The 14,742-nt window shown below is 42.8% G+C and overlaps 1 protein-coding gene across 3 annotated transcripts in view; it reads left to right on the top strand.

The window, feature by feature from the left end:
• The window catches only part of CRTAC1 (cartilage acidic protein 1), a 184,510-nt gene that overhangs the window by 104,420 nt on the left and 65,348 nt on the right, over nucleotides 1-14,742 (top strand). For all 3 annotated transcript variants that reach the window (XM_069067151.1, XM_069067153.1, XM_069067152.1), the window contains exon 3: nucleotides 6,225-6,421. In XM_069067151.1, coding sequence (XP_068923252.1) covers nucleotides 6,225-6,421 — 197 coding nt within the window. The remainder of the gene's footprint in view (nucleotides 1-6,224; nucleotides 6,422-14,742) is intronic.

Below are 14,742 nucleotides of genomic sequence, written 5' to 3'. Positions count from 1 at the left end.
ATGATGAAGAATGGCCTAAGGAGGGTAAGTGACTTGCCCAAATTCACATAGGTATTTCAGTGAAAGAGCCAGGATTTGAACCTAGGTCTTCTGAATCTAAAGCAAGCATTCTTCCCACTGCTCCTTGCTGCCTCCCATGTAAACACATAAATATTTACATAATCATTTGAGGAAGAGATCATTTGAGCTTTTGGAATTCTACTAAGGAAAAACTTCTCCTAGGAGAAGACTCCTGAACTTGAGTCTGGAAACAAGATAAGAATTCTAAAGGCAGCTAGGTGGTCCAGTGGAGAGAGCACCAAGTTGGGAGTCAAGAAGACTCATGTTCCTGAGTTCAAATCTAGCCTCAGACACTTAGTAGCTGTGTGACCCTGGGCAAGTTGCTTAACCCTGTGTGCCTCAGTTCCTCGTCTGTAAAATGAGCTGGAGAAGGAGAATGGCAAACTACTTCTGTATCTTTGCCAAGAAAACCCCAAATGGAGTCACGAAGAGTTTGGCACAACTGAAAAATAACAATAATAAAAGGAATTCTAAGAATTGAAATAAAGAGGGAGAACATTCCAGGCATGTGGGGAAGGAACAACCTATACCAACGCTCAGAGGGAGAAGATGGACTGAGTTCTGGGAACAGAAGCTAGGTCAGTTTGTTTGGACTATGGGTACCCAAAACGGCATGATGGGCATTTAACCTGAAATGTTAGGCTGGAGCCAGACTGAGAAAGGCTTTTACTTGCTAAGCTGAGGAGTTTGTTTTTTCCTAGAGGTAAAGATGTTCGAGGCTAAGAAAAGGATGAATGTCCAGGATCTTTTGAGACCAGTTCTGATGCTTGCATCCCACGACTACCCAGGCTCACATGGGGGCCGTGTCTATTGGTGCATTCCTCCCCAGTCCACAGAACCACAGAGAAGGACTTCCTATCCGTCATCTAATCCAACCCCCTTATTTCAAAAGTAAGGAAATTGAAGCTCAGAGAGCTCCAATTCTTCAGTGTTAGATCCAGGATCACCCTTGGGTGAATTGATTCCAAATCCAGTGGTCTTTCCACTAACTATACTATGCTTATTGAATTAAATCTCAGTATATCCCAGGTGGAGCTCTTGCCATACTCATTGTTATTGAGCAGGTGATGTTCCCTTCCCTTTGAGATCTCAGTGCTCTATTCACCGTGCCACCTTGCTGCCCCTGTGCTGTTCTTTTGAGTGTAGGAGGGAACAGGAATATGGTGAAAGAAGAGAGGGCCATTGAATTGCTGATGGGAAGAGTATTAGCCACCAGTGAAATCAAGAGGTGTCCTACTGACTTGCTAAGAGTGTGATTTTATTTTTTAATCACCAATCAGAAACCAAGAAAAGCTAAGGCTGGCGTGAGACATTCTAGAGGACTACAAAGATAATAGGTAATCTGGGTCCTGGTTAGCAAAACATTGGGGCAGCTAGATAGTGCAGGGGATAGAGCAGCAACCCTGGAGTGTGGAGGACCTGAGTTCAAATCCAGCCTCAGATGCTTACTAGCTGTGTGACCCTGGGAAAATCGCTTAATCCTGATTACCTCAAAAACCCAACAACTGAGCATCAATGTGTTGTGGAAAGAACAGTGGATTTGGAGTCATGTGACCTCAGTTTAAATACTGCCTCTGATGCTTACTACCCACATGACCTTGAGAAAGGCACTGAAGTCTAAACTTTGGTTACTTCATTTATAAAAATGAAGGGGTTTGCTTAGATCATCTCCGTGGTCCCACCCAGGTCTAAATCTTAAACAGAGTGCATGAAATTGTATAACTATATATCTAAACATATAGACATATGTATAACTATGTATATATGTATGCATCTGTACATGTATATTTCTATATACATTTGATCCTATAGTAGGCACAAAGGGAACAATGTGGTTCACATGTGAGACCTTGGATAAGCCACTTAACTTCTCCAGGCCTCAGTTTCTCCATCTGTCCAAATGAGATGATTGACTTAGAAGACTTCTAAAATCCTTTCTGGTTCTAAATTCCATCATCCTATGACTGGTACCTTAAGTCAAAGATATATTCACTTCTTGTAGGAAATTATAAATCTCCTCACGTCGCTGGACTTCAGTTTCTTCATCTTCAAAAATAAAAAAATTTAAACTAGAAGACCTGTAATATTCATTCTAGTCCCCAATTCTGCAATCTTATGGTTGACACTGTAAAATATAGGAGTATGAGTCTGGGGAAAGCTTTGAAGCAAACTAGCATAGGTTGAGATCTCTGGGTCTTGAGGCAAATTTGATTTTGCCCTAGACCAAGGTTTTTAACTTTTGCTGGGGTCATGACCCCTTTGGCAGTCTAGTGAAATCTATGAACCCTTTCTCAGAATAATGTTTTTAATTGCATAAAATAAAATACATAGGAAATCAATTCTATTGAAATAATTATCTTTCTACCCATATAGCTATCTTTGTATAGGAATATATACATAGATACATACATGTACATATGCATATATAGCTATACATATATGTCTATATGTTTAGATATATAGATATATTATACAAGTTCACGCACTCCAGTTAAGAACCTCAATGCTAAACAGATGAAATTGTTAACAACCATGTACAAATAGTGAATTTACTCCTCTTATAAATCAATGCCTCCTAGACTCAATATGCCTTAGCCACAAGGAGAGAGGGTACTGGGGAAGAGGAGTGGATGCTAGAATCATAAACATCTTCATGGTGGGGGATGGGTGGCTAGAGACAAGGGCTGGAAATACAGATCTGTGAGTCATCTGCATAGAGATGATGATTCAAACCATGGGAGCTGATAAGGGTCCCTAAGTGACAGAACAGAGAGAGAATAGAGAAGCAAGCCCAAGATAGAATGTTGGGGTGCACTCACAGATAGAGGGCAGGATCTGGATGATGAGTCAACAAAAGAGTCCGAGAAGAAGCAGGCAGGTAGGAGGAGAGGATGGCCAATGGTGTCAAGTGGTGCAGAAAGGGCAGCGAAGGATGAGGACTGAGAAAATCATTCGATTTGGAAAATAAGAGATCATTGGTAACTATTAGAGAGAGAGTAGTTTTAATTGAGTGATGAGGTCAGAAGCCAGATTGCAGAGGTTTTAAGAGAGTAAGAGGTGATTAAGTGGAGGTTTTTTCAAGGAGTTTGGCTGAGAAAGGTTAAGCATTTTATAAATGTCTGTTATTATTATTATTATTATAATTATCATCATCATTGTAAGATAATGGCTTTTAGAGGAAAGACATAGTGTTGGGATGGAGAAGGGTGGGCATCAGGTACCCTGGGTTCTTTTCCTGGTATGTTTAAGGAAATCATATTTCACTCTGATTGAGCATTTCTTGGTACCTGAGGCTGGCCAGCCAAGTGCTGACCGAGCTAGTATTGGGACCTCAGTGTTCTGTCTCTCCGTCTTGGGCACCTCTCATAGGTCATGTAGCCTCCCCTGACACTCAGAATTCAGACACTCTTTGTTAAGGTGTCTAACAAGCTCCCTTCCATCACCCTTGTTGCTGACTCAGTAGATAATAAGTTTCCTTTCTCCCCTTTCATGCACTGTGGGTGCCAGGAGGCACCTGGCCAGTTTTCTAAAAATCCGCCAACTTCACTGGCACCATATCCCGAGTAATTGTGAAGAGGGTCAAATTGGCTTCATTTTAGGAAAACAAGAAAGTGACTTCTTTCGGAGACCTTGGAGACTTCAGTCTGCTGGCCCCAGTGTTCACAGAAAGGGACTAATCAGAAACAAGCAGTTGAATTTCCCTTAAGATATACTAGCAGGTTAAAAACAAAGGAGAGGGAGTATAAGGGATTAAACATACCTGGGGTTTGGCTAGATTCCTCTGGAAAGCTCCGAAGAGTCTGGTGCTGTGCAGAAAGCTCTATTTGGAAGGCAGGATCCCAGAATTCTTTTACCTTGCTCCCTTCCTCTTTGGGTGACCTTCAGCAAATTATTTTCTCTTTTGGCACCTCAGATTTTCCAGGTGAGATATAAAATGGGGCATCTTAATAATTGGGGGACCCGAACCTACTTGACTCAGAGAACTCCAAGGATTAATGAAATGTGAATCAAGTGGAGAGGAGCAGAGTAAGGTTAATTAAGTGAGCGTCTCCTCCTATTGGTGAATGCCTCTTGGAAATTCCATATTGAGGAAGTGGCAAGGCCAGCCATCCTTTGCTTCTCTCCTTATATTGCTGACTCTCTGGACTTTGGTTACCTTCTTACATGTACATGCACACACACACACACACACACACACACATACACACACACCTGCTTCTCGGCTCCCTTAGATGAGTTGTCTTACCCTATTAGACTATAAACCCCTTGAGGGTAGGAACTTCCTTTTTGCATGTATTTAGATATTCCCAGCACTTAGCATAGTGTCTAGAACATAGTAAGTGCTTAATAAATACTTGTTGTTGTCTATTAAATGCCTACTGAGTGCCAGTCACTCTACTAATGGAAAGGGCACTAAACTGGGAATTGAAAAACTTGCTGATCCTACTGTGCCTACTGGGTGGCCTTGGCCAAGCTCCTTAATCATCTGACAGGCAACTAAATGGCAAAGTAGATAGAGCACTAGGCCCTGGGGTCAATAAGACCTGAGTTCAAATTCAGCCTCAGACACTTACTAGTTGTGTGACTTTGGGCAAGTCACTTACCCCCTATTTACTTCAGCTCCCTTTGTGAATGATAACAGCACTCACTTACTGCCCAGGGTTGTTGTGGGGATCAAATGAGATGTTAATTGCAAAGCACTTAGCACAGTGCCTGGACATGGTAGACACTTAGTAAATGCTTCTTTTCTTCCTTTCTTCCTATAAAGTAAGAACACTGGCCTTGCTAACCACCAAGCTATTTCAGCTATGATGGGGTGGCCAAACCATGCTTGAGTATCCTTAAACAACAACAAAAAATAGGTCAAAGAAATCTAGCGGGTTGACCTAATCCAGCTATATTTATTCACACTCTCTAGCCTGAGATGCTAATGTCAAATGTGTTATTTAAATGTGGGAAGTGTCTTGTCAAGTTCTAAGTATCCAACCCCCAATCTAAATGGTTTCTATTCCCCTGGTACTTCTTCATTCTGGAAGGCCCAAGGCCAAAGTGGGGCCTTCTGTCCTGTTCTTTACCTTGGATGTTGTGTGGGCAGCTGAATTCAAATAGGAGAGTAAAAACCAGATTCTCTTTCCCTTTCCCTATTTATTAGTGGTCAGACTTTGGGGTCTAATGATGGAGATCCTCAGGCTCCCAAGAGACATCAATCTGGTAGGGTAGGCCTACCTTGGCAACTCTATTTGGATAAATATTTTTTTCCTTTTAATAATATTTTATAGTTTCCTCAGTCACATGTTAAAACAATTTTTTAAAACATAAAAGGAATTTTGAGTTCCAAATTGTATCCTTTCCTCCCCCCTCGCCCCAACAGTAAACAATATGATATAGGTTAAACATGTGCAATTATGTAAAACATATTCATATTAATCATTTTGTACAAGAAGACTTGAGCAGGAAAGAAGGAAGAAAAAAGAGAAAGGAAGATAGGGAGGGAGGAAGGAAAGAAGGGAGGGAGGAGGTAGAAAGGGAGGGAGGGAAGGAGGAATGAAGGAAGGAAGGAAGGAGGAAGGAAAGGAAGAAAGGAAGGAAGGAAGGAAGGAAGGAAGGAAGGAAGGAAGGAAGGAAGGAAGGAAGGAAGGAAGGAAGGAAGGAAGGAATAACATGCTTTAATCTGTATTCATATAATATCAGTTCTTTCTCTGGAAATGAATAGTATGCCTCATCATGAGTCCTTTGGAATTGTCTTGGATCACTGTATTGCTGAGAATAGCTAAGTAATTCACAGTTCTTAAATGTATAATATTGCTGTTACTGTGTACAACATTCTCCTGGTTCTGTTCACTTCACTTTGCATCAGTTCATGTCAGTCTTTTTTTAATTTTTTTTTTTTAAGCAATCGGGGTTAAGTAACTTGCTCAAGGTTACACGGCCAGGTGTTTCTGGGTGGGTGCTAAGTGTCTGAGCCCGGGATTCGATCTCCAGGTCTTCTCAACACTGGAGCCGGTGCTCTTACTCGCTGTGCTACCTGGCCGCCCCATGTCAGTCTTTTTAGATAAATATTTTTGCAAGCTGTTCAGGGAAGGCTTGAGGTTCATTGGAGTATATTTGTGGAGAGAGATGTTGCTTCCCATTTCTATCTTCCTTGTCATTCTCTTCTCCCTCAGGTATAATGGCCCTAACCTCGTTCTGAAGTATGACCGAGCTCAGCGGCGCCTGGTAAACATTGCAGTGGATGAGAGAAGCTCCCCCTACTATGCGCTCCGGGACCGGCAAGGGAACGCCATTGGGGTCACTGCCTGTGACATTGATGGGGATGGCCAAGAGGAAATCTACTTCCTTAACACCAACAATGCCTTCTCAGGTACAGAGTCTGGCAAGTTTCCTTCTTTCCTTTTCTACCTCCAACACTTGCTTTTAACTCTCCTATAGATGTCTTCTCAAAGAGAGCTCCCTGGTATCTCCCCACAGAGCCCCAAGATTTCTCCATTAAGAAACTCTTGGAGTTGAGGAAGGCCTATAGAGACCTTTCTTCCTAGAGCGATTTCTAGATGTAGCCTCCTAATGCTTATTACTGCCAGCAAGTTGTTCCCTGTACTCAATATAGGGGAGGCAGAGGAGAAGGTGAAAGCTATCTCTAGTCCACAAATTGCCAAATCAGATCAGGGTCCCCAGAGCATCTCATGAAGAAACCTATTTTACAAGGTACTGTGATTCAGAGGTGGAGATAAAGGTCTTCTCCTCAATGCTTCTTCAGAGACTCTTAACTCCCAAGCCTGCCCATGCTGAAATGAGGACAGCACATTCTGAGCACATGCTATAGAACCTGCCAGTTAGATGTGTTAATCTGAACCAGGGTAGAAAATTGCCAAAGGCCCTCCTGTAGCAGCATGCTCCCTAGCATACTCAGGATAGCTGTTAGCACAGGTTCTTTGATCTGCTTTTCTAAAGAAAAGCAACTCAAAAAGGGTTAACAATCTCACTTTAATCAATCAAACATATCTCATTTTCCTAGTTCAGGGGAAAAAGTCAGCACCCTGAACTTCAGAGAATACAAACAGAAGTTACAAGCAGACAAAAATAGACAGAGAAAATAATACAATTAAACAGACAGGGCTTCTAGCTGTCTGACTTTTACATCCATACTTAGTCACCAGAGAGAGAAGCACCAACATCTGAGTTTTCAAAGCTGGGGGGCTCAATGGCTGCCCAGAGTCTCATCTGGCCAAATCATACAACTCTTCCCAAAGTGAGCCCCAAAGCAAAACCTTGCCTCAGAGGTATATATATAGCCTTCTCCAGGGTCAGAGAACATCACAACCCTCCTGACTCTCACTTGACGACAAAATAACAAAAGTTGTGCCTTCTTGAAAAACAAACCTTCCACCACAGGCTCCAGGTGAGCACATGCAGCCTATTGGGAGCAGAGTATATTTTCAAATCAGGAAAGGTCTTCAAGTTCAATTTAGGCTTATTAAGGGGCAGGGAAGATCTTAAAATTTCTATTACCATTACACCTCCTGACCACAGTCAGTCAAAATAGTATTGGATTTTCTAGGATACCTCTTTAGGTTCTCTTAGGGTCTGTCCTGATCGAGACCTCTAATCTTTCCAGATAGAAGACTAGTCTTGGGGTCAGGATAACCTGTGTTCAATCATATACTGGTTGTGTGTCCCTGGTCAAGTCACTTACCCTCTCAATGCCCAGGGCAACTCTTTAAAATTATAATTTGCTAAGAAGTTACCAGTTCACCTGGTTGAAAGGAATTTTCCACAAACAGATGAAATAAAAGGTCAAGAGCAAAAACAAAATCCCACACAAATAATCTGTCTTCGACCCACCTCGGCCTCCATTCTGGTGGTTGGGCAAGAGAGAGGAAGAGCAGTGGTAGTAATATATTAATGAGGCAATAATGAGTTGTGCCCAACCCTACTTTGTTGTTGTGATTCACTTGTTCTAGTTTTGCCCAATTCTTCATGACCCCATTTGGGGTTTTCTTGGCAGAGACACTGGAGGGGTTTGCCATTTCCTTCTCCAGTTCATTTTACAGATGAGGAAACTGAGGCAGATAAGGTCAGGTGTCTTGCCCAGGGTCACACAGCTAGTCTGGGGTTGGATTTGAATTTAGAGCTTCCTGACTCCAGGACTGACACTCTATCCACTGCCCCACCAAACCTTAATACAGTTTAATAAATATTTTGACATTTGGAGTCAAAAGACCTCAGTTCATAGAGTCATCGCTTTAGACCTGGAAGGGAAGTTCGAGGTCATCGAGTTGAAAGGTGTCAAGCTTGGTCTTGCAGGCCTTGCTGGCCACACGCAGCTCCCAGCACTCTGCCATACATAATGGAAGTGCAACCTGAGATGACTTCACTTGGATAACTAAGATCCTATTACTTGTTTTCTCAGTGGAGCAGGGAGGGAGAGAATTGGGAACTCTAAATGTAAAAAAGAAAAATAACATTCTAAATAAATAAAGGTCGGGGCAGCTAGGTGGCGCAGTGAATAGAGCACCAGCCCTGGAGTCAGGAGGACCTGAGTTAAAATCTGGCCTCAGGTACTTAACACTCACTAGCCGTGTGACCTTGGGCAAGTCACTTAATCCCAATAGCCCCTCCAAAAAAAAAAAACGCCAAAAAAAATTGTCATTTAAATAAAGGTCTAAAAATGTGATTGGGAAATGATAACAAAATAAATACACATACAGTAAAACATAGATAATATTAACTTGTGGTTTTCTAAGGCAATATGCATCTCTCAGGGGTCTGTTTCTATTTTAGTTTGATACTCCTGACTTAGTCCACTTTCCCCTTATTTTATAGATGAAGAAACAGGCAGATGTTGAAGGACTAGCCCAAGGTCACAGAGGTAGTAAGAAAATTACTACATTAATGGCAATAGTAGATTTTAGGGCAGTAAAGTGGCACAGTGGATAGAGTGCCAGTTCTGGAGTCAGGGAATAAGTCACTTCACCCTGTTTGCCTCAGTTTCCTCATCTGTAAAATGAGCTGGAGAAGGAAATGACAAACCACTCCAGCGTCTCTGCCAAGAAAACCCCCAATGGGGTCACAAAGAGTTGAACACAGCTGAAAAATGACTGAACAACTAAAGTAGGTTTTAATATATTAATATAAGTATATTAATAATATATGCAGATGAAGACATTGAGATTGAGAAGGCAGGATTTAAGCCCAGATCCCCTGAGTCAAAAGCCTTAGCACCGTGCCACAATGCCTCTCTGACATACACTAACCATGGGCTGTGTGGGGAGTCCCTCGCCATCCCCAGGCCCCTCCACTTCCTCATCTGTAAAAATGAGGACAATACCTGCCTCTGCTTACTTCCCAGGGCTGTTGTAGGTCAAGTTGCCTTGAGAACTGTGAGGTTTCTATGCAAATGTGAAATTTCAAGGTGTGGGGCTTTACAGTTTCTAAAGCTGTTTTTCACATCTGAGGTTATTTGTTCTTTGCCTTAACTCTGTGATCTGAATCTAGTATTCTGAAGCCTCAGTGAAATAATTGATTGAATGAATGAGATGAAAATGTCGTTGAGGGAAGGAAAAAAAAGGCAGGGAGGGGCACAAGCACCGAGGGTATAGACAAATATAGTGATATGGTTTGTGCCTTCTTCGGCCCCAAGCAGCCATCTCACTGACAGGACCTCTCTTTGTGAGAAAGGCAGATCTGGGCCTCCTTTACTGCTAAGGAAATGTGCCACTTGAGCATTGGGAAGCTGGAAAAACTGAACCATTGATGATCCCCAGATCATTAAGACCCAGAGACCCAGCACCAAGGGGCTCCCTGCTCCCTGTGGATAGGACCTGGAAATAAGACCAGGTCCAGGGATGGGGGAAGGCAAAAGAAGAGTGCTGTCGCCTGGCCAACTGCCAGACTCGAGAAGCCAGGAAACAATGAGCCCCAGCACCCAAGTGCTATTTTATGGGTTTTCATCTCATCTTTCCACCAACTAAGGCCTGTGCGACTGTAATTATCCCTACACAAATATCAGGGCATGATTATCCAGCTGGATTTACTGCTCTGAGTCAAAGTGAAGATTGGATTGAGACAAAGTTAATTGATGAGCTGATCAACTCTTTAATGTGGGGCAAGGTCAGGGGAAGAGACCAAGATCTAAGGTCCAGCTGCAGACAGGAGCTACAAGGCAGGTGTGACTGCAAAGGGCAGGAAGGGGGACAGAGGATAGAAAGGGGGAATGAAGAAGAGTCAGAATGAGGCAAGAAGATTCTAGAAGGAGAAATATTCATAAGGTCCTAGATTTAGAGCTGTAAAGGACCATAGAGACCATCAAGTCCAACAGCCCTGATTTTACAGTTGAGGAAACTGAGGCTAAGAGTTTAAATGTCTTGTCCAACATCATACAGCTATAACTATCTGAGGCAAGATTCAAACTGAGATATTCTTGATCTATCTTCTGTGCCAACCTAGCAACCCAAAGGAGACATCATAATAGCTCACAGCTCCATAGGGCTTTAATATATTAATATAAACATATTAATAATATATACAAATGAGATCATTGAGGTTAAGTGATTTGCCCAAGGTCACAAAGTGTCAGAGCCAAACCTTGAACTCAGGTCTTCATACACCAAGAACAGTATTCCTTCCACAACAACAGTCGACCTCTTATGTCAGAATGGCAGACTACATCTGGGAAAGACAGGAACACCTCAAATACAAGCAAATTAAATTTGCTAGGAAGAAATCGTGGTCCTTCTGGAGATGAGTGCCCTAACATTTGCCTCCTCAGAGGATCAAGACCTGGCTTGGGGTGACCATCCTAGGGACAGAATGTTCTTCCCGGCCTTTCCCCCCTCCCCAATGCCCAGCAGCTTCAGCTCTGCCTCCACACTTCTCGGTGACCTTCTGTGGGTTTGAGGGATGTCTGTGGTTTTGAGTTAATTTTTCAGTTGAGTGATTCAATTGATTCATTGACAGTAGGCGGAGATGGGGAGCAGAGACACTTGTGCTGTGTCAGCAAATTCTCCTCTGTCCAGCTGGCTCTGTGCTTAGCTGTTCCATTCCCTGGCCACCATGGGGAGCCCAAGCTGTCTCTGGCAGCTTCATCCCAGGACCAACACCAGTAGGTGCATTTGGCTTTGGGGATCCTTTTGCTTATGTGGGAGATGTTTGGGTGGGATGCAATAGGTCATCTCCCCTTCTTTTTACCATATACAGATCCCAGGATCTTGGTTGCTTTAGGGATGTTATTGATAACAATGGGTATGGGTTTGACTGGTTGATTCAGAAAACTAAGAGTGACCAATAAGCACATAGTGGAGACAGTGCTGGACCTGGACTCAGAAAGACCTGCGTTCTCATCCCTCTGATCATCAACCTCTTCAGGTCCCCATTTCCTCCTCTATTATAAGGTGAGGAGTTTGGATTAGATCTCAATCTATTATTCCTGGGCAAGCTCCTTAACCTCCTCTGTGCACCAGACAATTCTAAGACTATAAATTCCAGTGGGAATGTCTATCTCCATGATGCCAGATGAACTGGTATTGTTTGTGTTGTTGCTTAAAGGACTTGGGAGTTTCCATATCTAAAAACAGTGTACTTTGGGGAAGGTCCCTTTAACCATTTCAACCACTCATTCCCAAGAAAAGGTACAATTAATACTGTTCCAAGTTGATGAGAGGGAGGAAACCTGAACTGGGAGCTAAGAGAGAAGGATAAGGACTGCATCTGTGGTTTTCATAGTACAGAGAACTCCCAGAAAACAGGTCATGGGCTTAAAGAGTTGGCCAGGGCACTGAGATGTAAATGTCCCTCCCAGGAGCATTCAGCTAAGTTGGTTTCCAAGCTGCCTCTATATGCACCATGCCATGCCCACTCTGGAGAATCGGAAACCTGAATTTTTGTCCTGACCAACTAGATAATTATATCAGAGCTGGCGTCCATTACAACTAAAACTCTATGATCTCAAATTCTCCCCACCCATAGCTCTAACATTCTAGGAGTCCAGGTGATCCCAAAAGGAAGCTTAGTAACAGAGCAGGCAGGACACAGCCTGTGGTTTCATCATTGCGGGAAATTCCTAGGGCAGAAATCCCTCCTACCTACGTGGACTAGCAACTGTTCTGTGACTTATGGTCTTAGACAATTGTCTGAGGGCACTAAGATGTTCAAGTGACTTGCCCAGGGTCACACAGTCAATATGTATTGGAAGGAGGACCTGAGCCCTGACTCCCAGGCTAGTTCTTTACCCATTGGGTTATGTCATCTATTTAGAAATAAGGAGAGATGTCAGATGGTGAATGAGAGACTCAGCAAATGGTGGTTAGGGATGAGAGAATGATCCTGGGAAAGAAGTTAATTAGGGGGTGCTGTTCTTTACCATCTCCTACTGCTGAATACTATCCAGTGCCCTCAAATATTTGATAGTTCAGAGTGATCCCCTACTGAGGAATACCATTTGCGCATGCCTTCCCCAGATGGTCCCTCACACCAGTTGTTCCCTGATCTTTTCCAATAATCCCACTCTGAGTAGTGTCCAAAAGGGTGAGCCTGGGTTAGAATGCTTCCTGATACCCTCCCCTGCTTCCATGCAATCTGGTAATATAGCATCTTCACTCTTTTCTTTGGTTTTTCTTAATCCAAAGAACTACCTCCAGGAGTGGGGATTCCAGGTGCCATGGCAGGTCATAGCTCTGGAGCTGGAAGGGGCCTTAGAGATTATTTCATTGATCAAGCTAACCTCATTTTACAGATTTACAAAACAAGAACAGAAAAAGGTTGAATTATTTACCCAACATCACACAGAAGTAGTAACAGGGGGGCAGCCAGGTAGCACAGTGAGTAAGAGTACCGGCCCCAGAATCGGGAGACCTGGGATCGAATCCAGGCTCAGATACTTAGCACCACACCCAGAAATAACTGGCCGTGTAACCTTGAGCAAGTTACTTAACTCCAATTTCTTTAAAAAAAAAAAAAGAAAAAAAGAGTAGTAACAGGGTTAGAATTTGAACTTGGGTCTTAAATGAATCCAAGTTGAGCACTTTTCCTACTCTGTAGGGGTGAGATGGATTTTAGCATTCCCCCAATGACACAAGTAACCATTTGGCTTAAGCCAAAGATCTAACCTCTCAAGAAGTCCAAACCAATGAGCAGTCGTGTATGAAATAATATAGGGAACCCCTCCATTCCCATGCCTACTCAATCCTCAGATCTAATTCACCACCATCCTGACCCCTAAACTGGATTTCTAGGTATGCTAATTCCTCAGCTTCAGTGATATGGCTCCTACCTCTAAAATATATTTATTTCACGACCCACAAACCATTTTCTATGGACCTCCCCCCTCAAAATTCATGTTCTTTTGCCTCTTGACCTAGACCCAACCGCATTTAGCAATTTCATATTTGTAGGTAGTCTTATTCACTTGCCCCTCCCCAGCTAACAGACTACAATCACAAATAGTCATATGAGTAGCAAGTGGTGAGGAGGGGGATGGGCAAAACAGTCTGGAGACTGAGATAGTTGGCTCATGGATATGCCCTCATCACGAAACCAGATTTCTTAACGAGCCATGATTGTTGTCCAATTCCAAACTACCAAACTGTATTCAATGTAGTGTAGCATCATTAAGGTCTAATGAAGCCCAGGCAACAGGAAGTCTATTTTGAAGGTTGAGGATGTATGGAGAGAAATGTTATTAAAACATTAAAAATCACCTCACCTGGACTGATTTTCACTCGATTTCCTCTTTCCCTGTGACTTGTGACTAATTCTGGGGATTTTCATCAGTCAAGTCACCCAGAGTGTTTTTGATTGAATGTCACAATCACCTCCTAGGGCATGGACATTGTTTTTGCCTGATACCATATCATTGACCCTCCTCCTTAGTAATATATAGTTGACTCCATCTACCTGCCAGCTTACCCTTCTCCCTTCAATAGTGCTAAATAAAGTATGGATTGGATCATATACTGGGTTGAATCAGCCCCTGGGGGAAAGATAATTAAACTCAATATAGTTAAACAAATATTTACTGGGCACTTACTATGTAGAGGGCACTGTGGGAGGCAACATTCTGTAGTAGATACTACAAGACTTGGAATTAGGAAAGCCTGGGTTCAAACTCCATCTTGGATACGTACCAGATATATGATCCAGGGCAAATAATTTACCCTATCTCAGTCTCAGTTTCCTCCTCTGTAAAGTGGGAATAAAAATATTCTTAGCACCTAACTCACAGGATTACTGTAAATTTCAAATGAGCTAGTATATGGGAAGTGCTTTGCAGACCTTAAAACACTATATAAATGTCAGTTTAGTGGTAATAGTAACTGTGGGGAATACAAAGATGAATGAGGTGCTGTCTTAGCCCTAAATGGGCTAGCTGCTCCACTGAAAAGGCCCTTTAATTCCATATCTATCCCAAACCCCACATTCATACCCTTTGAACTGTCCCCAGAGAGCTCCTACAGCTCCCCTTATGAAGGTAGGGACTAGAAAGAGAGAGGGCTGGGGAGTGGAGAAGCTCATCCTGCTCCTTCGGGAATAAGGTTTGAAAAGCCCAGCACCTGATTGTTCAATATATGTGTATTGATTGGTTAATGGCCACCCTCCTCCTTCTTAGAACTCTCTCCTCCCTTGGGTTAGAGAATATCTTGGTTCTTCTCTCTCTCTCTCTCTCTCTCTCTCTCTCTCTCTCTCTCTCTC

Source organism: Petaurus breviceps, unplaced genomic scaffold (genome assembly GCF_028583685.1).
Source record: "Petaurus breviceps papuanus isolate PSGF00001 unplaced genomic scaffold, PetGlider_PUasm1.0 90740, whole genome shotgun sequence".
Classification (NCBI taxonomy): Eukaryota; Metazoa; Chordata; class Mammalia; order Diprotodontia; family Petauridae; genus Petaurus; species Petaurus breviceps.
The sequence above is the reverse complement of the archived record's forward strand: the minus strand, read 5'-3'. Positions and strand labels throughout refer to the sequence as shown.